Source organism: Dipodomys merriami, unplaced genomic scaffold, assembly GCF_024711535.1.
Source record: "Dipodomys merriami isolate MVZ:Mamm:240054 unplaced genomic scaffold, mDipMer1.0.p SCAF_6, whole genome shotgun sequence".
In the NCBI taxonomy this organism is placed as follows: Eukaryota; Metazoa; Chordata; class Mammalia; order Rodentia; family Heteromyidae; genus Dipodomys; species Dipodomys merriami.
The window spans coordinates 69,212,076-69,239,964 of NW_027206179.1; the positions used below are offsets into that span (position 1 = coordinate 69,212,076).

At 39.3% G+C, this 27,889-nt stretch overlaps 1 protein-coding gene across 2 annotated transcripts in view; it reads left to right on the top strand.

The window, feature by feature from the left end:
- Sacs (sacsin molecular chaperone) overlaps positions 1-27,889 on the top strand; it is a 58,734-nt gene that overhangs the window by 11,221 nt on the left and 19,624 nt on the right. For both annotated transcript variants that reach the window (XM_070003112.1, XM_070003113.1), the window contains exons 3-8: positions 3,416-3,503; positions 5,372-5,457; positions 10,403-10,514; positions 15,289-15,435; positions 17,510-19,001; positions 20,053-20,144. In XM_070003112.1, the coding sequence (XP_069859213.1) occupies positions 3,416-3,503; positions 5,372-5,457; positions 10,403-10,514; positions 15,289-15,435; positions 17,510-19,001; positions 20,053-20,144 (2,017 nt within the window). The remainder of the gene's footprint in view (positions 1-3,415; positions 3,504-5,371; positions 5,458-10,402; positions 10,515-15,288; positions 15,436-17,509; positions 19,002-20,052; positions 20,145-27,889) is intronic.

The following is a 27,889-nucleotide window of genomic DNA, read 5'->3' on the forward strand; positions in this document are numbered from 1 at the left end:
GTTATCCTAAGTTACATAGTAAACTCAGATTGGGAGGATCATGGTGCTGGCAGAAAACAGACTCCATGGAAATTGGGTGTGATGGTGCAGGTCCATGATCCCAGGTAGGTGGCCTCTGGTAAGTAGGTGGCTTGTGGCCCTTATGGGAATATGATGATATTCTAAAAATAACCATTGAAAATCAGGGTGGAGATGTGCCAGCCTAGCAACTGTGAGTTCGAACACTTAGTATTGCCAAAAAAAGAGAAAGGTTAAGTTATGGTCACCTTTGGAGATTTTATATAGCACGTTGCATTGCATCTGGATATGAATTGCACCAACATTGGAGTATCCAAGAAAGGAAGAGCCCTACCAAAAACTCCCAAATCTCAGCTGCTCAGGAGATAGATGCTGAGGGCATCTGTGCTGCTCCATTGCTTTTGTAGGGTCACTTCCCTGTGCATAGGCCACCAAGATTACAACCTGAAACTCTTGCTTGTCATATCCCTACAGTCATCATAGTTTAAGTTCATCAGTTGTCAGTTTAACTTCAAGTGGCTCTAGGTGGTGCTTTCCTTTTTGAGTACTCTATAAGATCTGGACAATAGTATAGGTTTCCCTTCCTCCCTTCCTTTTTTTTTTTTTTTTTGGCCAGCCATGGGTCTTGAACTCTGGGCCTGGGTGCTGTCCCTGTGCTCTTCAGCTCAAGGCTAGCACTCTACCACTTGAACCAAAGCACCACTTCCAGCCTTTTCTGTTTATGTGGTATTGAGGAATCAAACCCAGGGCTTCATGAATGCTAAGTAAACACTCTACCACTGAGCCACATTCCTAGCCAGCCTTTCCTTCCTTTTTATGCTGGTACTGTGGCTTGGACTCAGGGCTTCATTCATGTTTTCACTTAGCTTTTCTACTCAAGGCTGAAGCTTTACCACTTGAGCTAGAGCTCCACTTCTAGCTTGTTGCTGGTTAAAATTGAAGGTAGGAGTCTCACAGACTTTCTTGCCTTGGCTGACTTTGAATTGTGATCTTCAGATCTTTAGATCTTCAGATCTACACAGCCTCCTGTATAGCTACCCCCAGCTCCTGGCATGTTTGCCTTTCTTTAAGTGCACTCTAGCTAGACAAAATGCCAATAATCATTTGTTTATGCAGGCTCTCTTTTAGTAGTTAATTGGCTGACAATAAAATGAGCACCTGTGATGATATCATACAGTGGAGAATTAGAGCACTGTCAGAGATTGTTTAATTCTGTGAATCTTCTCAGTCCATCTGTTGCTTTCCTTTATCTATGTCTGTTAAGTCTGATATCTTTTTGTTATCTTCATAGTGTGTGTGTTTGTGGATGTATACATTTGAATTGCATATGTATATATGTGTGTATAATCTGAATATTTAAACCAATATGTTTACTTTTAGTTGCTTGTGACTATTTTAAGTAGCATATTATTCCATATATTTATAGCTTAGAATTAGCCTTTTCACTCAATATTGAATTATTCACCCAGACTACGTATAGCTTAGTTAATTTATTTTTCATCAGTGTATAATATTCTGTGTAAATAAGTCATAGCATTTAGGTTGCTTTTAAGTTTTTCTTGTGTATGACAGTCATGCTATGGATATTCTTACCCATGTGGGCTGAAGCACCAATGGAAGACCTGGGCTGGTTTTCACAGGTTGGCCATATAGCTCACTGGGGACATGACATGAAGCTGTGGTAAAACTGAGGGAAGTATCAGTTTGCTTAGATAGGGTGATGTGAAGAGTGAGGAAGATGGTATAGAGTCCATTAGGTGTGCAGTCTGTGGGATTGGGGATGGAGAAGAGCAAGTTACATTGGAGAGACTGGAGGAAGGTCCTGATTAGATCTAGAAGGTAGTTGCAGATGTGTATTGCAGTTTGGAGAGAGATCTCCCCCACCACCCCATGCTTTCCAGCTGTGGTGACCATGTGGAGACTGAGATGTAGTTGAGAATGGAGATGAAGATGTTAGTGTTGGAGCCAAAGCTAGTGCCTGGGAAGATGTCAATTTGAGGTGTCTGGTGGATAATTGGAAATGTCCAGTGTTACAAATGGTGAATGATGGAAGTGGCACTGTGGCTCAAAGTGGTAGAGTGCTAGCTTTGAGTGAAAGAGCTCAGGAACAGTGCCCAGACCTTGAGTCCAAGCCTCATGAATGAAAAAAAAAAAGTGAATGGTATCCTCTCTGCCCTGTCAGTGATGTGCAAGTTAGAAAGTGGTCCTTCTGGTGAGCTTGGGAGGAATTCTGTGAACTTTGTATGGGGAGATTCCAGTAGACCTGGATGGGGATGGAGTTAACCGGGCTTTGGATTATTTAATCTTTCAAAACATCCCTGTAAACCACAGTAATATACCTATATCCCATTTTTCTGAGGAGTAGAAATATGACCAGAACAAACCTCAAGGGACTTTCAGGAAAGGGAATTTTGGGAAGCTATGGACCAAAGCAGCTTCAAAGGGTCAGAAGGCTTATTCATCCTTTCCTTCCACCCATACTTGTTTTATTTTTTAAATAGTAGCATCCTTGGCAGGATTTTCCAAAGGGTGTATCTATAAAGCAATGGCCTGTAAGGATTCTTTTTGAAAAATACTTTGCTTAAACTTAGGAAATAGTATTTAGTATAAGTCTATGTAGTATGAGGAAGTTACCATACACTTTCATAGGTTGCCTGTCCTAAAAATTCTTGTAATTAATTTCAAAACTTTTTTTTTCTAATATGTGCTGAGGTCCCATGGAAAAAGTGCTGATCAAAAGAATGGCTTTTCTTTTTTTGTGCCAGTACTGGGACTTGTACACCGGATATTACTCAAGGCTAATGTTCTATCACTTGTGCCACACCTCTACTTTTGGCTTTTTGGAGATAAATCTCATGGTCTTTTCTGCCTGAACTAGCTTTGTGATTTTCAGATCTCAACCTCTTGAGTAGATAGGATTACAGGAGAGAGACACTGGTGTCCGGCTTTTTTTAATTTTTATTTTTTATTTTTTTTTATTGGTACTGGGGCTTGAACTCAGGGCTTCTTGATCTTGCTTGGCTTTTTCTGCTCAAAGCAGGCACAAATATCTTTTCTTACATTAATGATCCAAATGTGATTTTTGGGTTGAGAATGTAAGTCTCTGGGTTCCAGTCCCAGAACCACACATTACACACACAAGAGAATAACATTATAACAGAAATTCATGCATCTTTATTTGTAGTTACTTAAAGAAAAATCCTTTCATCTTTAAAGTTTAAGTCCTTGAAATGTCTAAATAAAGATGTTGACTGGCTTTTTCTGTCCTCTGGAATAGTCACCTTTTTAAAACAATTTATTTCCTGGTAAGAGTGGTTGACAAACATTGAGTAGATATATTTTTTCATAATTCTAGAGATAACGTTGCTTTTCATGTGCTTTATGTCCTTTTTTTCAGTTGTCTGACTGGATCAAGATTGGAGATTTGACTTCCAGAAATTGTCAACTTTTTGTCAGCCTTCAACCAAAAGGCTTGAAAGGAGGAGGTACAATGTTGAATTTTCCAGAATACATCCATATTTAGTTGCACGATGAATGTGTTTTAATACAGAGCAGAGAAGAGCATGATTGTCAAGGGCTGGGAAGAAATTAGGAGGTGTTGGTCAAAGCACAGAGCTTCAGTTTTGCAAAACAAATGAGATCTTCCGGCACTACAGGACCTAGTTATGCTTAACAGTACTGGATTGTATGCTTAAAATTTTACTAAGAAAGGAGCTCAGAATTTCTAACATAAAGGGGGGTGATGGTAGAAGTAAGATGGTTGTGTACTTATTTCCATATCTATCCTGTGTATATTCAGTAGGTTTTTGATTGTCAGTCATATATCAGTAATGCAGTTTTTACAAAGATCATGTTTTCAGAGTGAAATAAAAGGAAACAGATGAGGGATTTGATGGGGTTCTCAGTTCAGAGGAAATACAAGTTCATGGACTAGTTAGGTGAGGAGTGGTAGAGAAGTCTGTGAGTAGTCTTGCTCTTAGATAGTTTTACTAAAACTATATACAGGCCTGGGAAGGTGGCTTAGTAGAGTGCTTGCCTCGCATGCATGAGGTCCTGGGTTCGATTCCTCAGTACCACATAAGCAGAAAAAGCTGGAAGTGGCACTGTGGCTCAAGGGGTAGAGCGCTTACCTTGAGCTGAAGAGCTGAGAGACAGTGCCCAGGCCCAGAGTTCAAGACCCACAACTGACAAAAATACAAAACAAAACAAACACAAAAAAACTGTAAATGAATTTATCCACATTAAGCATCAGCAATACAAACTGCTCCCAAAATTTGTTGAGTGCTGGCTTGATAGCACAAAAAAATTCCACATTTGATTTTGTGTTCCAGTTCACAGTCAGAACCTATACACACTAAACATATAACATTACCATGAGGCCATGTGTTTAAGAAAGTGAAAATGATCCACACATGAAGGCCGTGTTGGAACGATATGTAGATATTCCAAATCTGAAACACTCGAACTTCAGAAGCACTTCTGGTCCATTAACTAGTTGAAAGATAGAAACAATTGTGGTTTTAATCACAGATTACTTTAAAAATGGTGTTCCTCCTGTCACCCATGTTGTGACCTGGCCAGTTTAAGAATTTCCTAGTGTATGCAAGGCTTAAGGTAAGTACCTAAACTAGGAAGCCATTGAGATGGGACCACTGAATTTCAGAGCCAGGAGAATCCTGTTTTTTTTTTTTTTTTGTTTTTGTTTTTTTATAGAGTATAGGAGCACCAACATCTTTGGCTTATTGTTAACTGTCACAGCACCTACAAGCACCATTTATTTAATTTGTTTTGGAAAGTAAAGCACTTCTACTCCCATGCTATTTGTTTTTCAATCAATAACCTTTTGTAGTAGTATAGTTTTGAATTTTTTTGAAACTTCATTTGTAATCCAGTTAAATGAAAAATCTTGAGATTTGATAAAATTCCATAATCAGGAAAGATTTGTGTATGTATCTGCGTGAGGGTGGGGGTGAACTGGGGAGGATGGGTTCCTGGGGCTTGAGCTCAGGGCCTCTGCATTGTCCTTTAGCTTCTTTTGATTAAGGTTAGCACTCTATCATTTGAGCCACAGCTTCTCTTCCAGCTTTTGGTAATTTATTAGAGATAATCTCACAGACTTTTCTGCCTGGGCCAGCTTTGAACAGTAATCTTCAAATCTCAGCTTCCTGAGTAGCTAGGATTATAAGTGTGAGCCACCAGCACTTGACCAGGTAAGATTTTTTTGTACCAGGCCCTATAATGAGATACATGAAACCTTAACTTGTACAGTTATGCTGAGAGGTAGAAGAAATCACATAGATAGTAAACCATTGGATTTTCTCCTAAATAATTTCAAAGATTTTCTGTGTTTCAGGTCGGTTTGGTCAGACAACGCCTCCACTGGTTGACTTTCTCAAGGACATCTTGAGAAGATACCCAGAAGGAGGGCAGATCCTTAAGGTAGGTATGTTCTGTATTTACATGTAACTGCAGTTAATAAAAATGAGAAGTAAAATTACTTGGGAATCTTTTTAGTGTTTGCATTGTCAAGCTCTGTCTAGATTTGAATGCATTTGTGTCCTTCCATGACTGCAGTGATTGGCTGGATGGGGTGGGCTTACGGGTGCAGTCAGTGTTAATCCAGGAATGCACAAGCTGCTGCGTGCTGTCATCTAGTTTGTTGCTCTAGGACTGGTTATGTAGAGCACTGTGGGTCTCACTTATCAACTGACCAATAGAAATCCAGCCAACTGAACCAATAGAAAGGCTGTATCAGAGGCCAGGAGCCAGAGCCCATTTGACTCCCTGATTTTGGTCTGTGAAAATGGAACTAAGAAACTTGAGAGGATAGATGGGGTTGGGATAGTTGTTGGCAGAGAGTGAGAGAAAGAATGACACTGATAAAGATGCATTGCACACATAAACTGACATAATGAATTAAAACCCCTTTTTATGACTCTTTAAGTTAGCTGGGGGCCAGTGGCTGATGCCTGTAATTCTAGCTTCTCAGGAGACTAAGATCTGAGGATTATAGTTCAAGTCAGCCTGGCCAGGAAAGTCTATGAGATTCTTATCTCCACTTAACCACCAAAAAGCTGGAAGTGGAGCTGTGGCTCAAATTGTAGAGTCCTAGCGTTGAGCAAAAAAGCTTAGGAACAGTACTCATTCTGAGTTGAAGTTCCAGGACTGGCATTAAAAGGAAAGAAATTATTTAGTTTTTTTTATTATTAGCATTAGTTGTTAGAAGGTGGTTTCATTGTCACATTGTTATACACATATGATATATTCACTTAGTTTGAGTATACTTATTATAAACAAACAAAAAACTGATATCTGAGCAACCAGGAAGCAGTAAAGGAAGATTTGTCAACAATTAGGTTATGTATGATAAGGTACTTCCTTAATGAATTGTAAAAGTAGGTCAGCAATATGCATTTTCCTTCTTATTCACTTGTTTAGTATTGTCTTTAGTATCTTAGCCCTCACTTCATTGTCTAGTGGTGAACTTTTACAGGATGGGGACTGGGTGTTTAACACATGTGGTGATGCATGGATAGGCTCTGGGTGAAGCCTGTGACCTAGTGACTATCCCGAGATGAGTTTAGCATAGATACCTGAAGGTTCATTTGTTAAAAAAATATTATTTATTTTTATGTAAAGGTGATGTACAGAGAGGTTACAGTTAACATAGGTCAGGTAATGAGTACATTTCTTTTTGAATAGTGTCACCTCTTGTATTTTTGTGTCGATTTATTATTATGAGAAGGGGATGGTTTGGGTGTTGTCATAGGGGTGGGGAAAAGTAAGCAGAATGAATTCAGAATGAGAGTTCATTTGGCTATAGGAATTGGATCTCATTGATATAAAAGTGAATAACTACATGGATTTGTTTTAGTTTTCTTTTGTCTTGTTTATCTGTCTTTGGAAGGGTGGGGGGCGCAGAAATTGAGGGACAGAGGGTGAACACATGCAGCAGTGGTACTCACTGGACACTATTTTGCAAATGAACTATACAACTTGTGAGTGGGAATTGGAGGAAAAAACTGGGAAAGAGAGGGAGGGAAGGGGTGACATTGTCCAAAAAGAAGTATTCTGGATTACTGACTTATCTAACTGTAACTCCTCTGTTCATCACTTTTATAAAAATAATAAAAAAGAAAAAGAAAAAGGAAGTGAGTGAGTGGGACTCTCACTGGGAAACAAGGAGAGGTTTCAGCAAAGTCTGGTAGGTAGCTGGTGGTTAGTCCACTTTGCTTGTTATGTATGTGTGTATTTGGTAGTCAGCTCAGAAGAGTCTTTGTTCCCTGACAGTGCTAGATTCAATAAGGATGTTAGGAATCCCCTGTATTTCCACTTACCATTTTTTGTGAGGTTAATGGAACTAACTAACTAACTAACTAATTGGAACCAGTCCTGTTGTTTTAGGGACTTGCCCAAAAGTAATTGGGAAATACATGATGCTGCTTCCCAGATCAATTTGAAAGTGATCCCCTGTAGATTACACCTGGGAAAAGCTTCCCATCTTCTGCTTTTCATATAATTTGTGATTGATAGTTGGAGCTTGGAACTTAAAGATATTTTTTTCCATCTCTGCTTCCTAAAATATACATAAATCTGAATGAAAACCAGATCTAGCCTCTAAATTGTTATTTTTATCATAAGATAAAATTTTGTTTTACCTACTTATCTAGTGATCAGTGTTATTTCATAAAATTCTAATGTAAATAAGCTTGCTATTATACAAATTAACAAATTAACAAACTTAATTAACAAAGTAAAGATCCAGCCAGGTGCCACTGCTCACACCTGTAATTTTAGGTATCCAGGAGGCAGAGGTCAGACAGATCATAGTTCAAGGCCAACCTGGCTGAAAAGTTCTTGAGACCCATTGCCATCAATAGCTGGATGTGAAATTATGAGCCCATTATCTTAACTATAGGAGGCTGAGATCAAGAGGATTGTGGTTCCAAACTAGCCTGGGCCAAAAACTTTTCAAGACTCCATCAAGTAGATAAAATGCTTTGGTGTGGTGGTTGGTATTTGACACCTCTGTTATGGTTGTAGGTATAAATAAGATCATTGGGGACTAAAGCTGACATATGCAAAACCCAGGACCCTATGTCAAAAGTAATCAGAGAAAAAGATCTGGAAGTGGGAGTTAGTTTCCTTGCAAACACAAATCCTTGAGTTCATTGCCCCAAATAAAATTAAAGATGCTGGGAGAAATAGGGTGTAAATAGGCAGTAACTGATAAGGAAGCAGTAGAAGAGTTGCATGATTGGTTCAGATGTTTATATTTGGGTTCAATAGCTGTTAGGTTTAGACACCAGCTTTTGGGTGTCCTCTCTGAACTGAATCCTTTCCCCATACCTAGCTTTTTTATTCTGTGCCACTCCTAGAGTCCTTTCAGTGGTTTCACATCATATGGACCTTGAAATGTGCTCTGATGGAGGTATAGTATAAGCTGTCTTTAGCCTCTAGCCATACTTACCTTCAGAATAGTGATCCCCAGGTTCTGAGAAGGTAAAAGGTTCCTTACTCCCAAGTTTGGAGGTTCATGAGTTTTCTTATGCAGGGTGATTTGTTTTGTCTCCAACCACACATCCATTTAAAACATTAGCCCTCAGTTTGGTTTGGTCTGAATCAGAGCTCATTTCTAAAATGACCAGCTATTGATTTTTTTCCTTATTTAAGAAAAAAATCTGGAGAATAAGCAGGTGGTAATGTATGGGGGTTACTTCAAGTTCTGGTGATGGGTTCAGCTATTTACCTCTGGAGCTCCCTTCCAATGGGCAAATGGACATTTTTTTTTTTTTTTTGGTGGTCAGGGTTAGAGATTTATACCAAGCAGTAACTGCTGAATATAAATGTTAAGTTTTACTCTTTTATTTTTACATGACAGATGTTTGGCATCCATTCACTTACCCACCACCCATCACACAAATCCTGTCACTCTTTTTTTATGCGAATACAAGGACTTGAACTTGGGGTCTCACACTATTGCTTGGCTTTTGGACTCATAACTAGCACTTTTCCAGTTGAACCATAGCTCCACTTTCTGCTTTTTTGCTGGTTAATTGGAGATGAGTCTCTTAGATTTGTCTGGCTTTGAACTAAGATACTTAGATCTCAGCCTCTTGAGTAACTAGGATTGCAGGGTGAGCCACCAGTGCCTGGCTCACTCCTTCCTTTAAGAAAGGACTAAGCCAGGCACTGGCAGCTCACGCCTGTTATCCTAGCTACTCAGGAAGTTGAACTCTAAGGATCCTAGTTCAAAGCCAGCTCAGGCAGGCGAGTCTATGACATTTTTTGTATGTTTTTTATTGTAAAAATACTGTACAGAGGGGTTACAGTTACATTAGTAAGGTAATGAGTACATTTCCTATTGAGCATTGTTGCCTCCTTTGTTTTTCCCCTACAATCCCTTCCCTCCCCCACATCCACAACTACTCCCTCTCCCTCTCACCGAAGTTGTAAAGTCTGTTTTCAACACAGTGTTTTGTACATCTCATTGTTGCAATGGGTCAACCTGTATCCCTACTTAAGCATTTTGTTTTTTTCCCCTTCCCCTCCCCGAATTAGAGAAGTGTAAATACAAGATGCAGGGCACCAACATCAAATACAGTGAAAACGGGTTATACCATGGGGAATGAACATACAAAGCAACAAAAAAATCACATGGTACATTATAAATATGTTAGAAACAATAGCAAGAGTCTATGACATTCTTATCTCCAGTAAGCAAGCAAAAAACTGCAAGTAGAGCTCAAGTAGAGTAGAGCTGTGGCTCAAGTGGTGGAGAGCGTTTATTTTGAGGAAAAAAGCTCAGGACAGCACCCTGGGCCTGAGTTCAAGCCCCAGGACCAGTACCACAAAAGGAAAACTTAAGTCAGGCTTAATCATTATCAGGCTTTCTGCTTAATCCAGAATGATGAGTGCATGACTAGCTTTCAAGAATGCAGCTTATTAAGAGTACATACAGATGATACTAAATAGTTCCTTTTTTTCTTTTTAAAGCAGGTAAGTTTGATAAGCAAATGAGAACTGATGTTTATTTTTGGGAATTGCTGCAGCTTGAAGGTATCTCATAGAGAATATGTGCATATTTTGGAAATGGCAATGTCTTTAGAACAAAGGAAAAATGGTAAATGAGAGACAGAGTTGTAAGTAGTCCTGGAATTTGTATTTAGAACCTAAGAGAGAATGACTTACAGGTGAATTTCAGGCATTTTAATTGGGGAAGGCCTTGTTGGCCATACTGTTATTGGTAATCAACAGTGACTAGAGATGAAAGTGATGATGGGTTGTTTCTGGGATTTTAGTATATTTACTTTTTAGTATACAATGATACAATGAAGATACTGTATTATTAAATATAATTCTTTTTGGTGTATTTCATGGTTAGGAACTAATTCAGAATGCTGAAGATGCTGGGGCCACAGAAGTTAAGTTTTTATATGATGAAACTCAGTATGGAACGGAGACCCTGTGGTCGAAAGATATGGCACAATATCAGGGTAAGAGTTGATCATTATTATTATTATTATTTTTTTTGGTCCAGTCCTGGGGCCTGAACTCTGGGCCTGGGAGCTGTCCCTCAGCTCTTCAGCTCAAGGCTAGCACTCTAGCTCCTGAGCCACAGTGCCACTTCCGGCTTTTTTTTTTCTTATGTGGTGCTGAGGAATTGAACCCAGGGCCTCGAGCATGCAAGGTAAGTGCTCTACCACTGAGCCACCTTCCCAGCCCCCTGATCATTATTTTTTTGTGCTAGTAGGTGATTATTGATGACTTACAATACATTGCTTATATAACAACCTAATTGTCATTTTGGCATGCTTAATTTAGGTGTTTGTCTGCTTTTGGTGTGAAGGTTGGTATTTTTAGACAAAGAAAAATATCTGAACAAAATAACAAGCCTTTTACTTCACTCATTCAATATGTATTTGATATTATCACTAAGAGAAACGGACATCTTTGTGTGACTAAAGATGGCTTGGAAGAGGTGGTAAGATACATTTTTCTGTTCTAGGCATCATTAAGATAGACTGAAGGAGAAGGAGGAGGAAGAGGAAAGAAAAGGAGAAGTGAGCCAATGAATTCTGGATAGCTGACTTACATTCTGTGCAGTGGTGTTGAAAAGAATCTTCCTAACTTGTTAGTGCAGCTCCAAAGTTTATGGTGATTGTGAATGACTGTAGATGGATAGGCATTTACTGGGAGATGAAGGGTCAGCTTATTTTCCCAGACTTATTTCCTCAGAGATGTAAGTCACATAGTTTTAAAGGAGGTTTTGTGATTTAAAAGAGTAATCATTATTGTGAATTAAATAGCATTTATTTCAGCTAACAGTCATTCTTGGATAGCATTTGTGATTTGAAAGTTGCATTTTTCTTTATAGGAAAAGAGATGTGTAGGCTGTGGGAACATCAGGGGGCCTGCATTCAGTTCTGACTCCAAGCAGCTTGCATCAGGGTTGCATCTTTTTATAATGAGAGGATTGGCTTACAAGAGGATAGGTTTTAGGTCTTTGATTTAATGTAATCATGGTGGGAAGAGATCAGGTTGTGTCAAGGCTTTATACTGAGTTCTGGTCCTACCCAGGGCTACACAGTTCCACAGGCACAAAGACAACAGATGGCACCTCTGTTCCTATGTTCTTCCTGCTCCCCTCCAAATAGGAATAAGGGCAAACTCTGCCTCCTAGGTATTTGAGGATGATGAGCTGGTAGATGTGATGGTGCTTATGACAGGTGGGCATTCTTATTTGAAGCAAGATTATTTAGCTGAGTTTATGCATATTTAGAGATAGGCTTTTCAAAAGTGATGTCAGATTGGCCAGTTTAAAATGAAAGTTGACATGTAAAAGGAGGTAGCAGTGATCTTTGTATTTCATAGCATTTATCCAGGGCTCCCTGTATTCTTTTATGTTTGAGAATGTTTTCCCTTTGCATTCAGATGTGAGCAATCTTCTTCTTGGATCACTGTTTCCCATTTGTGGGCAAGACACTTAATGTTCCCTATGAGAACTCTTATGTCCAATATGTTTTTGTTTCTACTCCTGTGGGGAAATGTAGGCTCAGATGGTCACATCAGGTACACAAGAGTAGGAGATCTTAGCCAGTATCACAATTCACTAAGGCTTTTGAGGGCATAGTTAAGACACAGGTGAAGGGAGCATACAGAGGTCTTTGTGTGTTGTGAGTTGGTATATACGTTGGCCTGGGTTTAGCAGGAATGATACATGCAGATCATTGCTTACACACAGAAAGCCACTTATTCATAAAACATGTCCATTTCTCTCTGGAATTATGTAACTTATGATATTCTCAAAGGATTGTGCCTCATAGTATAGGAATTCCAGACTTTGTAGTAAACAATCTTCTGAAGGTATCCAGTAGTTAAGTATTCTCTTCCTAGTAATCACTATGAGTGTGTTTGCCCAGCATGTTATAAGGACACTGGGCTGGGCCATCTCTTTGTTGTGTATTACTTAGGTAAAAGGAAGAAATAGATCATATATCTCTGCTGTTTCTTTTCTTCCCAGACAGACTTTGTTTCTCCTTTCATATCTCACTCTCAGAATCAGGAGTGCTCCCTTTGGATCAGGTTAGATGGTTGAATATTTTAATTTCAGTGAGAGTTCATGGAGAGAGGGATCCAATGAGACCTCAAGCTAATTGGAACAAAAGCAAAATATGTGGCTTCTCATCTAATTCCAGAGTGAATGTGACTAGACTTGTACCTGGATTAAACATACTCAACGATGACTAGCTTTTCTCTGCTAGATGCAGAGATTGGACATACTTGGCTGTGTTTTGGTGGACTGGTCTTTGTCTATCACTCTGACCCTGGACAGTCATGGTGGCTCAGTCAAGGCTGCTGGAGGGGATGCTTTTCATATCACTCTCCCTTTTAGGATTTGTACTAATGGTATAGGATGGTGTAGTATATGAACCAGCACGGTTTTCCTTATAATTTTTATGTGAGCACTGAGGCTTGAACTAAGGGCCTGAGTAATATCCCTGAACTTTTGTGCTCAAGGATAGTGCTCTGTTGCTTGAGTTACATCTCCACTTACGGTTTTTTGGTGGTTAATTGGAGATAAGAATTTCAAGGACTTTCGTGCCCTGACTGGCTTTGAACCGTGATCCTCAGGACTTGGTCTTCTGAATAGCTAGGATTACAGTTTTAACTTGTCCAGAAACCCTCAGAGAGTGGGGTTGAAATACTTCTTTATTTGAAGTGGGATTGGTCTATGAGAAACATTTCCTTATTTGAATTTATGAGACAAGAATTTTGTTATTTTGTAATTTAATGGGTATTGAAAGTTCGCAGTCCAGCAGTCAAGGTTGCTTGCCAGCTTTCCTGAAGACAGTGGGAAGGAAGGTGGATGTTCCTTCTACGTATGGTTCATGGCATGTCCCCTGCTGGATTCCTCATTCCTTTCCACAAGTCTTCAAGGCAAGATGAGCTCTTTGGAGATTCTGGCAAGTGTTCTCTCTCAGGCCATGTTGGGTGCTGTGGGTCTTGCAGTCCTTCTTTCTGTGTCTTAGGTATTTTTTGTAGACATGGAATACACAGGGCCACCCTCTGCTTACTCAGTACCACTTTAAATTATCTGGGTAATAAGACATTTATTTTATACTTTCCTTATAATGTTATATAAAGTTACATATTCTATAGCACAAAACAGGTGCTGAGCCTCTTGGCTTGTACTGTTCTCTTGGATCCTTGGCATTCCCTTGTGGGCAGATAATGTTTTTATCCTTGTATAGATGAGGAGACAGCCTGTGACTATAGTTGGTAATGGTCAAACAAGTAGCATCCAGCCTTGCCTGTGTCTACTGTGTGCTTGTCTCTTGCACAGCAGCCTTTGCACCATGTCCAATGTCATCCCAGCACAGACCATTGAGATGTGATCACAGCATGTGTGTAAAACAGATCTAGCCCACAGCCCTGTGTGTGGCATGGCCTTAAAAGAGCTCAAGGAGAAGCTTCTGGTGTGCCTAGAAGTACTTCATAGTTCATTTGCATGGTGCTTACAAGGTCCATTTAGGCATATATGAAGATCTTTGTGCTTTGCTAGGTACATGTTATACTTACGTAGCTTTCCTTCCTTCCTTCCTTCCTTCCTTCCTTCCTTCCTTTCTTCCCTCCCTCCCTCCCTCCCTCTCTTTTTCTTTCTTTCTTTCTTTCTTTTTCTTTCTTTCTTTCTTTCTTTCTTTCTTTCTTTCTTTCTTTCTTTCTTTCTTTCTTTCTTTCTTTTTCTTTCTTTCTTTCTTTCTCTCTTCCTTTCTTTCTTATTTTCTTTCTTTCTCTTTCTTTTTCTCTCTTTCTATCTCCCTCCCTCCCTCTCTCTCTTTCTTTCTTTCTTTCTTTCTTCCTTTCTTCCTTTCTTTCTTTCTTCCTTTCTTTCTTAGCTTCCTAAAGGAAAACATTGTTCCTCCTTAAAGAATGATGAAAAATAAGGTTGAATATATCAAAGAGTGCTATAGCTTCTGAAGATAGTTCTCAAAATGGAGTTTCAAAACTACTTGTGCAGAATTATTAATACAGCTATTTGGAGACCAAGTGGTATAATTCTGGAGCATTTAAATATTTGTCATATTAATGACTTTAAATTATACAAGTAGTGCCTTGTATAGAAAGTAAAAACAATAAAAGCACAAATTAACAGTTATTAACATCACTATAAGATTATTTTTCACCTTATGAAATGTCAACAAGGTTTCTTTACATAGCAGGTTACCTTACTATGTTTTCACTTACCTGTGTTTGCAAAAATTGATTGTTTATTATTATTATTATTATTATTTTGTGCCAGTACTGGGGCTTGAACTCAGAGTCTTGTGCTCTTGTTTGGCTTTTTTGTTCAAGGCTTGTGCTCTACTACTTGAGACATACCACAACTTCCCCAAAATGATTTAACTATGTTATCTGAAGCAGTTTTCACTAAATGTGGTGCTGTGTGATAATAGCTTTGTTTTCCCCACATTTTTGATATCTTAAGTTTCATGGTGCCCTTAATTTCTTCATGCTAGATTTCTGGTCATCAATAATGTATTTCTTTGGCTATTAATTTTTACCATTAATATGCTTTATGTTTATTGTGGAAACAACCGGAGTTATAATACCAAGTGTAGTCACTGCATACCCTTCTCTCCATTTCCCATCAGATAAGTGAGTTGGCGTAGGAAAGCTTTTGTTCTTTGGAGCTGTGGAGTACTTCTTGCTAAAATGCTAACCTTGTACATTGTACCATCTGCTAACCTTGTACATTATATCATCTAGGGGCAGCACTGTACGTGTACAACAATGCGGTTTTCACCCCAGAGGACTGGCATGGCATCCAGGAGATAGCAAGGAGCAGGAAAAAGGACGACCCCTTGAAGGTTGGAAGATTTGGAATTGGGTTTAATTCTGTCTATCACATAACAGGTGGAGTATTTGCCTTTTCAGTTCTTGATAATGGAAAATATTTTTGCCTATATTCTATCTTTGGTTTGGCTAACCTCAGAGATGAGACTGTTTAAAAGGAATCTTTCCCATATTCTTCTGACAGTGGCACTAAGTGTGCTCAGTGAAATACCAGTGTCTAGAAATCTCTAAAATTACTATGGTAACCATACCCGAGTATTTATTATGTTAAACTAAAAGTTATGGTTACTGTGAACTAGTGCAATCAGTGTAAGATATTTTAGTTTTGTATGTTTACAAATGTAGCTATTGAAATACACAAACTTGTTACTATGAGAAATTGTAAATCTTCCTGAGTCAAACTGCATTTTACAGGTTTTCTTGGACATATTTGTAAATATCAGAAAGTTAAAGAGAAAAGTGTATTAAGAAAATGATTTTTGAAGTGGTCCTGGGATCTTCATTTTCCTTAAACATTTTACTCTTGTTAGACTTTTGAGTATTTTATAGATTACATTGAAATAATGTTTTGAGTCTAGAAAGAACACCAGATTTCTAGTTTATAGATAACATAGGAAATACTTGAAGCTCTTGGTGTAGGTATCTCTCAGGGTACATGGTTATTCTTAGCACACAACTCTTAGCACTTACTACAGATGAACAATAGAAGTTCTTTTTGAAATTAGTTGTTTTTATGGTATTTTTAAAACTGTATAGCAGGAGGAGGAGAGAGTGAGTAGGCAGGGAAGGCTATGACATCATCTAGGACGGAAGACTAATTTTTCCAAACTAGGATATGTTTGAGGGTAAGAAAGGGTGTCATCTCCCTTGGCTTAAATAGGATTTCCCTGGTGAGTGGGAAGCAGGGTCATCCTAACTATAGCTAAATTTAGTAAGCTTATTACATTTATATTGATATTGACATAGTAAGTAATATTTGTGTTATACTTTAATTGTATTAACTAGAAATCTTATATTAAAGTATAGCTAAACATCTGGATTGGTCTATTTGTAGGTTAGCCCTCAGGTCTGCAACATGTGGCTTTTAAATGTGTGAAGGCACAGGTGTGAATTATACAGGTGTGGAGAGTGTTATGCAGAAGTGACCTTGATGTTAAAACTGGGCTCTTGCCCCACATCGGCATCTCACTCTGGACTTGCTCCCAACTTGTCAGTGGGTACATGTGTGTGAAGCATCAGCTGGAGATCTTCTGCAACTGAAGGATTTGAAAAGCTCATAGGTCATGCTTTTATAGTTCAGGACTTTCCCTGACTTGCTTTTAGGCGTGACATAGGAATAGGCACAAGTGTACCCTAGACTTCACTGCTGGTGGCTTTGGCCAGGGGGCTAGTGGACACATGATTGCTCAGGAGTTCTTGATGCTGACAGTGGAATCTGCAGTTGGCCATCACCAATAAGAAGAGTTGATTTTACTGGGGTTACATCTCATGTGAGGATTTGGAGTTAAAGTGTGTATTTGAGGAACACATATTAGCATTATCCCAAGGAAGTCCTCTCAGAGGTGTACCAAGCACTTGGAAGTGTGTACTGAATGAGTATTACCCTGTCTTGTATGGGAAACAAGTGAAGCATCTGGTATCAACTCTAGGCCAAAACTGTATATCTTTAAGTCTGATAATGGGGCTCATTGTGGTGAGATTGGCACAGTGAGGGTAGTGCTTTGAGCTGCGATTACTAACCTGCAATGTGGTAGATGACCACCTGCATTGCCTTTCTCTTTTCATGGTGTTTAATTTGGAGCATAGGGTGCAACTTTCTTCCGTTTCATTGGGTTTATGTGGTTGGAGGGGCTGAGTATAAATATCCAGATTCTCCTTCCATCTTCTGCTTCATGGGTATTTGAAGATACATCCTAGGTTTTCACAGTAATCATGGATGTTTCTGTGTCTGGCACTTACATGATAGAATTAAAGCGTCATTATTTCTCATGTCTGGAGCCTGAATGGTGTTTGTTTTTGAGTTGTTTTATGACTCATACTTGTTTCATAGGTGATATTTTGATGGTTATAATGTCATATCTGTGATTCCAATGTATGTTCTGTTTCTGAGTTGATGGTGACTTTCTCTTTGCAGATGTTCCTTGCATCTTTAGTGGTGACCAGATTGGGATGTTAGACCCTCATCAAACACTTTTTGGCCCACACGAATCTGGCCAGTGTTGGAATCTGAAAGATGACAGCAAAGAAATTAGTGCACTTTCAGACCAATTTGCCCCCTTCATTGGTATTTTTGGAAGCACCAAGGAAACGTTTATAAATGGCACTTTTCCAGGAACATTTTTCCGCTTCCCTCTTCGCTTGCAACCTTCTCAACTGAGTAACAATCTTTACAATAAACAGAAGGTTCTTGAGCTCTTTGAATCTTTCCGGGCAGATGCAGACACTGTGCTGCTTTTCTTAAAGAGTGTACAGGAAGTCTCTTTACATGTCCGAGAGGCAGATGGGACAGAGAAACTGATATTTAGAGTGACTGCAAGTGAGAATAAGGGCATGAAACTTGAACGGCCGAATTCCATCAAGATTCTGGAAACTGCTATAAGTAATTACTGTAAAAAGATCCCAAGCAATAGCATCACCTGTGTGACATATCATATAAACATTGTTTTAGAGGATGAGAATACAAAGGATGCTCAGAAGACATCTTGGTTGGTATGTAACAGTGTGGGTGGGCGGGGGATCAGTGGTCAGCTGGACACTCTAGCTGATGAACTGAAGTTTGTCCCCATCATAGGAATAGCCATGTGTTTATCAGGCCAAGAAGAAGAAAGAGGAGCAGTAGCTGATTTCTCAGGAAAAGCATTTTGTTTTCTTCCTTTACCTCCTGGTGAAGAGAGCAGAACGGGACTCCCAGTTCACATCAGTGGCTTCTTTGGCTTGACTGACAACCGTCGGAGCATCAAATGGAGAGAGCTGGACCAGTGGAGAGATCCTGCTGCTTTCTGGAATGAACTTCTGGTCGTGAATGTTGTCCCCAAAGCTTATGCCACTCTGATCTTAGATTCCATAAAACGCCTACAGGCAGAAAAAAGTACTGACTTCCCTTTGTCAGTTGATGTCATCTACAAGCTTTGGCCTGAGGCCAGCAAAGTCAAAGTGCACTGGCAGCCAGTGTTGGGGCCCCTGTTCAGTGAGCTGTTCCAGAATGCTGTGATTTACTCAGTTAGCAATGATTGGGTCAAGTTGGAGCAGGTGTGCTTCACAGAACTTGATGAGAGCTTGGCATATACAAAATCTGTACTCAACTACCTCCAGAGTTCAGGGAAGCAGATTGCCAAGGTACCAGTGAATCTGGCCACTGCTGTGGAGCTCAGTGCTGCTGCCTCCTCCAGCGGGACACCCGTGAGGAAGGTGACGCCTACGTGGGTGCGACAGGTGCTGAGGAAGTGTGCGCACTTGGGCAGTGCTGAAGAAAAGCTCCACCTTCTAGAATTTGTGCTTTCTGACCAAGCCTACAGTGAGCTGCTTGGGCTGGAACTGCTCCCTTTACAAAATGGAAATTTTGTCCCCTTCTCCTCATCTGTATCAGATCAAGATGTTATTTATATTACCTCACAAGAATATCCAAGGTAGAGATCACACTTCTAAAATGTTGGCTTGCTAGTCGGGGCCCCCTGGCCTGCCCATAGCTTTCCTTTACTGCACAATTAACCACTTATCTGTCTTGATTTTATGGCTAGAAGACTTTGATGAAATACTTCATTAGGATATTAAAGCATGTATTTTGTATTTTTGTTGTTGTTGGTGGGTGGTGGTGGTCGTGGGGCTTGAACTCTGGGCCCTGGCTCTGTCCCTGAGCTCTTCAGCTCAAGGCTAGTGTTCTACCACTTGAACACTAGCGCCACTTCCAGTTTTCTAGTGGTTTTTTGGAAGTAAGAGTCTCACGGACTTTCCTGTCCGGGCTGGCTTTGAACTCTGATCCTCAGATCTCAGCCTCCCGAGTAGCTGGGATTATAGGTGTAAGTCACCAGTGCCCGGCTCATTTTGTATTTTTAAAGGCAAAAGCATTCCATCATTTGTCAGGTAACATTTTCTAAGATCATGGTGGCATATGTTTGTGGTCTCAGAGACTCAGGTGGCTAAGGCAAGAGAATCAGTTGAGTCTGGGAGTCCCTGGTCATTCTGGGAAATAAAATAAGAGAATTATCTGGGTAGTTATTTTTCTTGGAAATTTCAGTAGCAGCACTGAAAGTAATGATTATAGAATGCTAATAGCTGTCTACAATTAGTAATGATTTATTTTGATAAGACAAAATTGTATATTAAGTAGCTTTTTGAATGGAGCCTCTTTGGTTCCCTGTGAAACCCAGGCTGACTCTGAACTTTCAGTCCTTTTGCCTTAACCTCCCAAGTGCCAGGATTACAGCTGGTATCACCATACCTAGATTGATTAAGTAATTCTTTATAGCTAAGAGTGTGCATTGACATTTCAGGAAATGAAATTAATGGTATCCTAAGGTGTTCAGACTATTTCTGAATTTATATGGGACAGCAAAGGCTAGAAATACTTGGTCAAAAAGAATTATAGTTTGATTTGATGTCTACACTAAATTTATATAAAATAAAATGGTAGGTTTAGCTGGTTTGAAATTACATAGTAAACTTTTTCTCACCTTCTAGGTCCCTTTTTCCAGGTCTTGAAGGAAGACTTATTTTGGATAACTTGAAGCCTCACCTTCTAGCTGCTTTAAAGGAAGCTGCCCAAACTCGAGGTATTTTGGTCTTTCAGTATTTTTTTTAAGGTGAACTCTTTACAAGTATGTAAATAAGTTTTGTAAGACTACATTTGAGAATTCATTTTATAATTGTAAGTCATTAACTTCATATTTTCAGAACCCTGGAATTGTAATAATTTTAGGATTTTTCATGTACCCTTCTAGCATCTAAAAAGTCTGGAAGTGATGTACTTAAGGATGTCTAGAGAGACACTTACAGAACTCTCATTTTCATATGTACCTGCCTTGCATTGTTTCCAGTGCTTCCTTGTTTTTCACCATTTGAACCTCTAGTCCTCAGACCTTGCAGCGTGGGTGGTAATGAGGACAGCCCTAGCTGTTATGTATCACAGAACAGCAGAGAAAGATTAAGTTCCTGATGCTCAGTGGCGTACCTGGAAATCAGGTCTTTTCCTGGTCCTCCCCGATGGCCTCATCACTTCTCCTGTGTGACTTTGTGTAGTTATGTCGGGTAGTTATGACAGGATCCCCTTTCAAGAGACATGGACTGACCCCAGCACAGCATCAAGAGGGATCTTAGGAATACCCTGGATTTCTATAATGAGCTATTTTTAGGAAAAAAGTAACTTGAGGGCAAACATCTGCAGGACTACTTTAATAAACTACATTACACCTTTAGCAAGCACCCTTTCCTTATAAAACTGTTGTCTGGACTTTTTCTAAGTAAGATGTTAGCCTGAAAATTGTGGATTTATTCCACTGGTGACCATTGCAAGCATTTTCTTTGTGATGTGTCTTGTTTAGCATGTGCTCTTTTGTTTTCAAAGACAACTTGGAAGTAACTGTACATCTCTAGTCACTAAAATATACATGAAAGGATTTGGGATGTGGCAGGCAGGTGAGATTGGAGTTAAAGTTAGATTAAAAGAAAATGAGTTCATAAATGACTTCCTGTCACAAAGATCTGTAATTGAAATAGTCAACACATTTAATTGTGAGCTGTCACCTTCGTGCTAGTTTTTCTTTGAGTCTCAGCATGGGTTCCTGTGACCCTGCTGTTCTTTACTGCAGTATTTCAGAGCTTTCCTTTCTTCCCTCCTCTTCTCTCCTTTTCTTCCTCTTTGACAATGTGTGAAATACAACGTGGCATGCATCATGGATATAGGCTTAGGTGAAACTGTGCAAACCGAACATCCACATGTAGCCTAGAGCAGGAAGCAGAAAGCCATCAGCCCCAGGGCTCTTTTGTCATTCCCATCACTGAAGGAACTGTGGCCTGTGGCCCTAGCCTTGATAGAGATGAACCTTACTAGTGGTGTCCCTAGAAAGGACCCATGCAGTATATACTTTAATTTCCCCCTCCAAGAATAAGATTGATCAGATCTTCACATACAGCAGCAGGCACTCTTTAGTGAGATTGTTGTGCCCTATGTATGGAATGGGTTAACTTTTGAAGGGAGGTTTTTTTTTTTTTTTTTTTTTTGGCTGGTTATGGATGTTTAAACTCTGAGACTGGGCACTGTCCTTGAACTCTTCAGTTCAAAGTGAGCAAGCACTCTACCACTTGAGCCACAGTGCCACTTCCAGTTTTCTGGTGGTTAATTGGACTTTTCTGCCTGGGCTGGTTTTGAACCGTGATCCTCAGATCTCAGCCTTCTGAGTAGCTAGGATTATAGGTGTGAGCCACCAGCACTCGGCTGAAGGGAGTATTTTTTTGTTGGTGGCAAATCACTTCTGAGGTGGACATGGGTTGGCCAGTAGGTCGGCTGGCTAGTTTAGACTAGATGGTATTCCAGGGTGTGAGCAACTGTTCTCCCCTAATAGCTTCCCTGATGGGGAAGTACTGTTTCCGTGGCTTTGCTTCTGTGGTAGTCAGGCAGGCACACACAGCTTTGTGACTGTGGTGCTCTCCTGATCTGACCCTGTACATAATGCCTGCTTCACTGGAGCTGCTCAGTAATTTTGTACCTGAAGGAATATTTTTTTCTTGTACATAGTATTTCTTTTGCTTAGAGTACTCTTTTCATCCTCCACTTTGCACAGCTAATGTGTGTGTACATGTGAGAGAGTTTTCATGTATGAGTGTGTATGTGTGAGTATGCACTTGTGTATATATATATATATGTATGTATTATAATTTTTATCCATTCAATTGGTGGACACAAATTGTTTTAGTTTCTTGGCTACTATTATTAGTGCTGCAGTGATCTCTGACATACTAGTTTCATTTCTTTTGGATCATTTATCCAGGAGTGGAATTGCTAGATTCTGTCAGTTCTGCTTTTAATTTTTTTAGAAATCTCCCTACTGGTTTCTATACTGACTTCCAGTTTCCAGTTTGCATTACTGCCACTAGTATATTAGAGTCTCATGGACTTTCCTGTTTGGGAAAGCTTTGAACCTTGATCCTCAGATCTCAGCCTTGTAAGTAGCTAGGATTACAGGTGTGAGTCACTGCCATCTGGCAAATTCCCTTTTTTTAAAATACATCTCACCAATCTTTCTGTGTTTCATTCCTACTGGGGCAGGTTGAAATCTCACTATAGATTTGACTTGCATTTTCCTGATGATTACTGGTGTTAAGCATTTTTTTCATGTGTCAGATAGCAATTTGTCTTTCAAGAAGTATGTATTTTGTATCTTTTGACCATTTTTAATCATGTTATTATTTTTGAGAAAAATGTATACAAATTGTTGGAGGGTTGTCTACTACATGCTTATTAAATCCATTTGATCTGGGGGTACAGTTTAATGCTGCTGGTTTTTTTTGTTGATTTTCTGTCTGCAAGGTCTGTCCTCAAAAGTGGGACATTAATGGCCTCTATTATTATTGTGCTGTGGTCTGCATCTCCTTTGAGGTCTCTTAATATTTGCTTCATTTATTTGAGTGCTTCTATATAGATCACATATATGATATATCTATATCTGTATACATCTTTAGTGGTACTGAAGTTTCAACTCAGGCCTTGTACTTGTTAGTTAAGAACCACTTCAGTTATCCTCCCAGCCTTTTGTGCTGCTTATTTTTCAGATAGGATCTCAAGTTTTTGCCTGGGGCTGGCCTTACCTCATTTCTCCTACCTGTGCTCCCCCTGTAGCTAGTGCCACATGTACCACATGCCCAACTTGTTTGTTGAGATGATAGAGGTAGATTTCACTAACACTTTTCCCCAGGCTGGCCTTGAACTTTGATCTTCCCAATATACACCTCCCCAAAAAGCTGGGATTATAGGCATGTCCTACCAAACCTGGCATATATTTAGGTTATTTCTATTTTCTGAATTTAATCCTGTGGAATTATATAATAAACCTTCCTTGCTTGCTTTTTACTGGTTTTGATTTAGGGTCTATTTTACTTGATCTCAGTATGGCTCTTCCTGCTTTGTTTTGAATTACATTTGTATTAAATATCTTAGTTTATCCCTTTATCATCTTATTCTATCCCTTTACTATCAGTCTGACTAATGAGTTTCTTATAAGCAGCATATAGGTGAGGTGAGTCTTTTTTTAAAAAATATATTCAGCTGGGAGCTGGTGGCTCATGGCCTATAATCCAAGCTACTTAGGAGGTTGAAATCTGAGGATTGCACTTCGAAGCCAGCCCAGACAGGAAAGTCCATGAGGCTCTTATCTCCAGTAAATGACTCAGAAAAAGCTGCAAAATGGCACTGTGGCTTAAGAGGTATAACAATAGATAGCCTTGAGCAAAAAGAAGTTCAGGGACAGCACGCAGGCCCTGACTTCAATCCATAGGACACACACACACACACACACACACACACACACACACACACACACACACACACACACACACACACACACACACACACACACACACACACACACACACACACACACACACACACACACACACACACACACACACACACACACACACACACACACACACAATATCTGTGTCTGTATACATATATATACACAAACATATATGTATACATACATATATACACATATATATGTATATATACATATATATGAGAATTTCATCATTTATATTTGAAGTATTTGTTGGAAGATAAGGTCTTAATACATTTTCTAGTTTGTTGTAGTTTGTTCCTTTCTTTCTCTCCTATAGCCTTCCTTTGTAGTTAAATGAAATACTCTACTAGTATTCTTTTTTTTTTTTGCCAGTTGTGGGGACTGAACTCTGGGCCTAGGCGCTGTCCCTCAGCTCTTCAGCTCAAGCAAGGCCAGTGCTCTACCACTTGAGCCACAGTGCCACTTCTGGTTTTTTTTTTTCTGCTTATGTGGTGCTGAGGAACCAAACCCAGGGCCTCAGGCATGCAAGGCAAGCACTCTACCACTGAGCCACTTTCACAGCCCCTCCACTAGTATTCTTGATTTTCTATTTTCTTTCTTTGTTTTTTTTCTAGTATACTTCTGTGCTTTGTGGTTATCATGAAATTTACAAAAAAATATTCAGAAGTGATGGCAACAAAAGAGAATAGCTAGCAAAAGACATCAAAAGAGAGGAAATATACTGATTTTAAATATCTATATTTACATTTCATTTTCCCCAACATTTTGAATTTTTGATGTCTTCTTTTATGATAGTATTGTTTCTATCTTAAAATTAATATAGCTATTCATATTTCTGTTTTGTGTTTTAGTCACCATATTAAAGTCATGAGTGGCTTACATACCAGGTTTACAAAGTGACAGTGATTACAATAAATCTGATTGTGTGTAGTTGCTCTTACCATTGAGTTACATACCCTTTTGATACTTTCTTCTTATTCATATCTTTCTGCAATTTTAAACTGCTCTATTTATCATTTCTTGCAAGATAGGTTGGTGAAGGTATATCATATCCTCTCAGTTCTTATTTCTTTGCCTAGGAATCAATGTCTGTCTTATTCATGAAGGGTAGCTATGCTGGGCACTGTAGATGGTCAGTTTTGCTATTCAGTACTGTGAAAAATCTCATGTCCTGGCCTGGAAGGTTTCTGCTGAGAAGCCTGTTGATAAATAAGTCAGACTGTTAAATGTTTCTCTTCTCTTGCTGTCTTGAGAACTTTTCTTTTATTGTTCACCTTTGGGAGTGTCCTTGATTGAATTGAATCTGCTGGTGACCTTTGATCTTTCTATAACTGGAACCTTGTATCTTTCTCTAGGTTTGGGAAGTTTTCTGTTACTGTCTTTTTGAATAAGCTTTCTGTCCCTTTGAAATTCTCAAGATCGTTTTGAACGCCCATAACTTGAACATCGGCTTTTAAATGTTTTACCAAAGTTCCCATAGATTTTTATTCATTCTTCATTCTCCTTAATTTTTTTCTTCTCTAGTTATGTATTTTCAGATTGTCTGTCTTTGTGTTTTACTTTTTCTGTTTGTTCAATTCTGCTATTGAGTCTTTTAGTGATTTTTTTTTTTACCAGTTGTGGGGGCCTGAACTCTGGGCCTGGGTGCTATCCCTAAGCTGTTCAGCTCAAGGCTAGCGCTCTACCACTTAAGTCACAGTGCCACTTGTGGCTTTTTCTGCTTATGTGGTGCTGAGGAACTGAACCCAGGGCCTCATGCATACAAGGCAAGCACTCTACCACTGAGCCACCTTCACAGCCCATCCTTCAGTAATGTTTTAAAATTTTGCTTAATGTATTTTTCAGCTCAAAAGGTTTTTAAAAAAATTTTCATCTCTCTAAAGTTTTTCAGTTCAGCACTGATTTGTTTCTCTGTTTTGAGAAAACAGGATATTCACTGAATTTCCTTAAGATGACTGTTACAAATTCTCCATCTGAGAAGTTTCCCATACTAGTAACAAGGTAGTTTCTGGTATCTTATTTTGATAGTTAGGTGAAGTTATAGTTTTCTGAAATTCCCTGATATTTATAGGTCTGTAACCATCTGTACTTTGGAGGATTAAGCATTCCAGTCTTTACAAACTACCTGTGATTGTACTTACCTTTTCAGAAATTCTAAGCAAGCTGCTTATTTTCTGAGCCCATAGTTAATTCTGCTATTTCAACAGTAGATGGGACCCAAAGTCCAGGTTGTAAGTTGGCTGTTGGTATGTTGTTGCTCTTTCAACAGTAGAGGGTAATTGGAGCCAATTATCCTAGATCCATAGTTGTAAGTCATCTGTCATGAACTGGAGAAGTACCTAAAATAGGGTAGTCTATCCCTTCACGCCTCTTCTGGAAGAATCAGGGTAGGCCTGGTGTCTTGTCTGCAATCACTCACCTGTGTTCAGTACTGTAAGAACTGATGGTGTAGGCAGAAACAGGAGTCTATCCCCCATGTGCAGCAATTTGCCTGATGCTGTGGCAGATCTAGAGCTTTTGTCTGTGAAATTTGGTCTGTGTATAAAGGCTTCTGTTTTCTTTTTGCTGGTCTTACTGAGGTAGGCTCAGCACTGAGCTCTTAGAAATAGTTCTGGGCTTGGTCCCTGCTCCCCAGTTGAGTGTCTTGGATCCTCTCCTTCCTCCTAAAAGTGGGAGATTGCCTCTAGGCAATCCCTTGGCTGTCTGACAAATGTGATTCTACTAGCTTGGAGGCAGGAATTTCTGGATTATGTCCTGCAGTGATTTTATTATGGCAGGCTTGGTATGGGTTTTGAGTCTAAGGCCTTGGCTTAATTCCTTCTCCTTCTCTCATGCTCTGTGAGTTGGAGTTCAGTAGGGGCCATGCAGATGAGTCTTTGTTCTTGTGTTCTTCAGTATACCTCTTATTATTTATTGTACAGATCCTTGCACTGTGGTCTCATATTGGCCTACCCCTTGTGAAGGTCATTTGATAAATGAAGCTGTTCTAACTGGTGTGCCTTGGGGACTGTCACTAAAGGGCCCTACCCAGCTGTGTCTTGCCTGCTTCCTTCAGCTCATTAGAGTCCATCTTTTCATATTGCTTTCATGAGTCACCTCTTCCTGCCATGTGTACATGGCACTGAGTCTACCTGATTCAACCTGCTTTCTTACAGCCATGCCTTTTCTGTGCTAGATGACAAAGTCCTAAGAGCAGGAACATACATTGTTTTTACTCTTGTATTTTATGACCTGGCCAATGACCTGGCTGCAAGTTTAGCTGGACATGTTGATGTTTCCATCTGCCAGCTTTGGCCAGTAGGGTGGGAACAGGGCTACAGGTAAAATTTCTCATTTGTGCCTGTTATTTAGGATTTCTTATTCAAAGGAGTATCTTCTGTGATGTTCGTCCTCTACAACTGTGAGATAACAGTACCTGTATTGTATCTTTATATTAGAAGCTCAAAGAAATAGTATTATTACATGACTTGAGTTGCAGAGTTGGAGCTAGAATACTGTTTTCATTTTTCTTTTTTTTTTAACTTGATCTAAGTTATTTTCATTTGACATTACATGAATAAATGGATTAATATAAAAATTGGGGCATAAGGAACTAATTAGAAGAGCAAGTACATAGATATTGGATGAAATAAATAGTAAACCAGTTAAGTGAGGCAAAATTTTAATATTAATAAGGATCCTATTTATATATAAAATTTCATACTTATTTATTAGATTTAGTCATGGGCCATGTTCAGTTTAGTAGCCAAAGATCCTTCCATAAATGTGTTTCAGTTTCCATATGTATCAAGCATTGTGCTAAATTAAATTAATATAGACGCTGTGACACCAATATAAATCAGGGCTGTCATTTAGTGTGATGGGCACTTTTATTAGATACACAGAGTTGTGTGGGCCACAGAGGTCTAGGTGACATATCAAGGAGAGTGGTTTATGTTCCTTCCTGCATATGTAGAGGTCAATTCTAACCTTGGTGTATGGAGGGAGCTGTTTCCGGATTC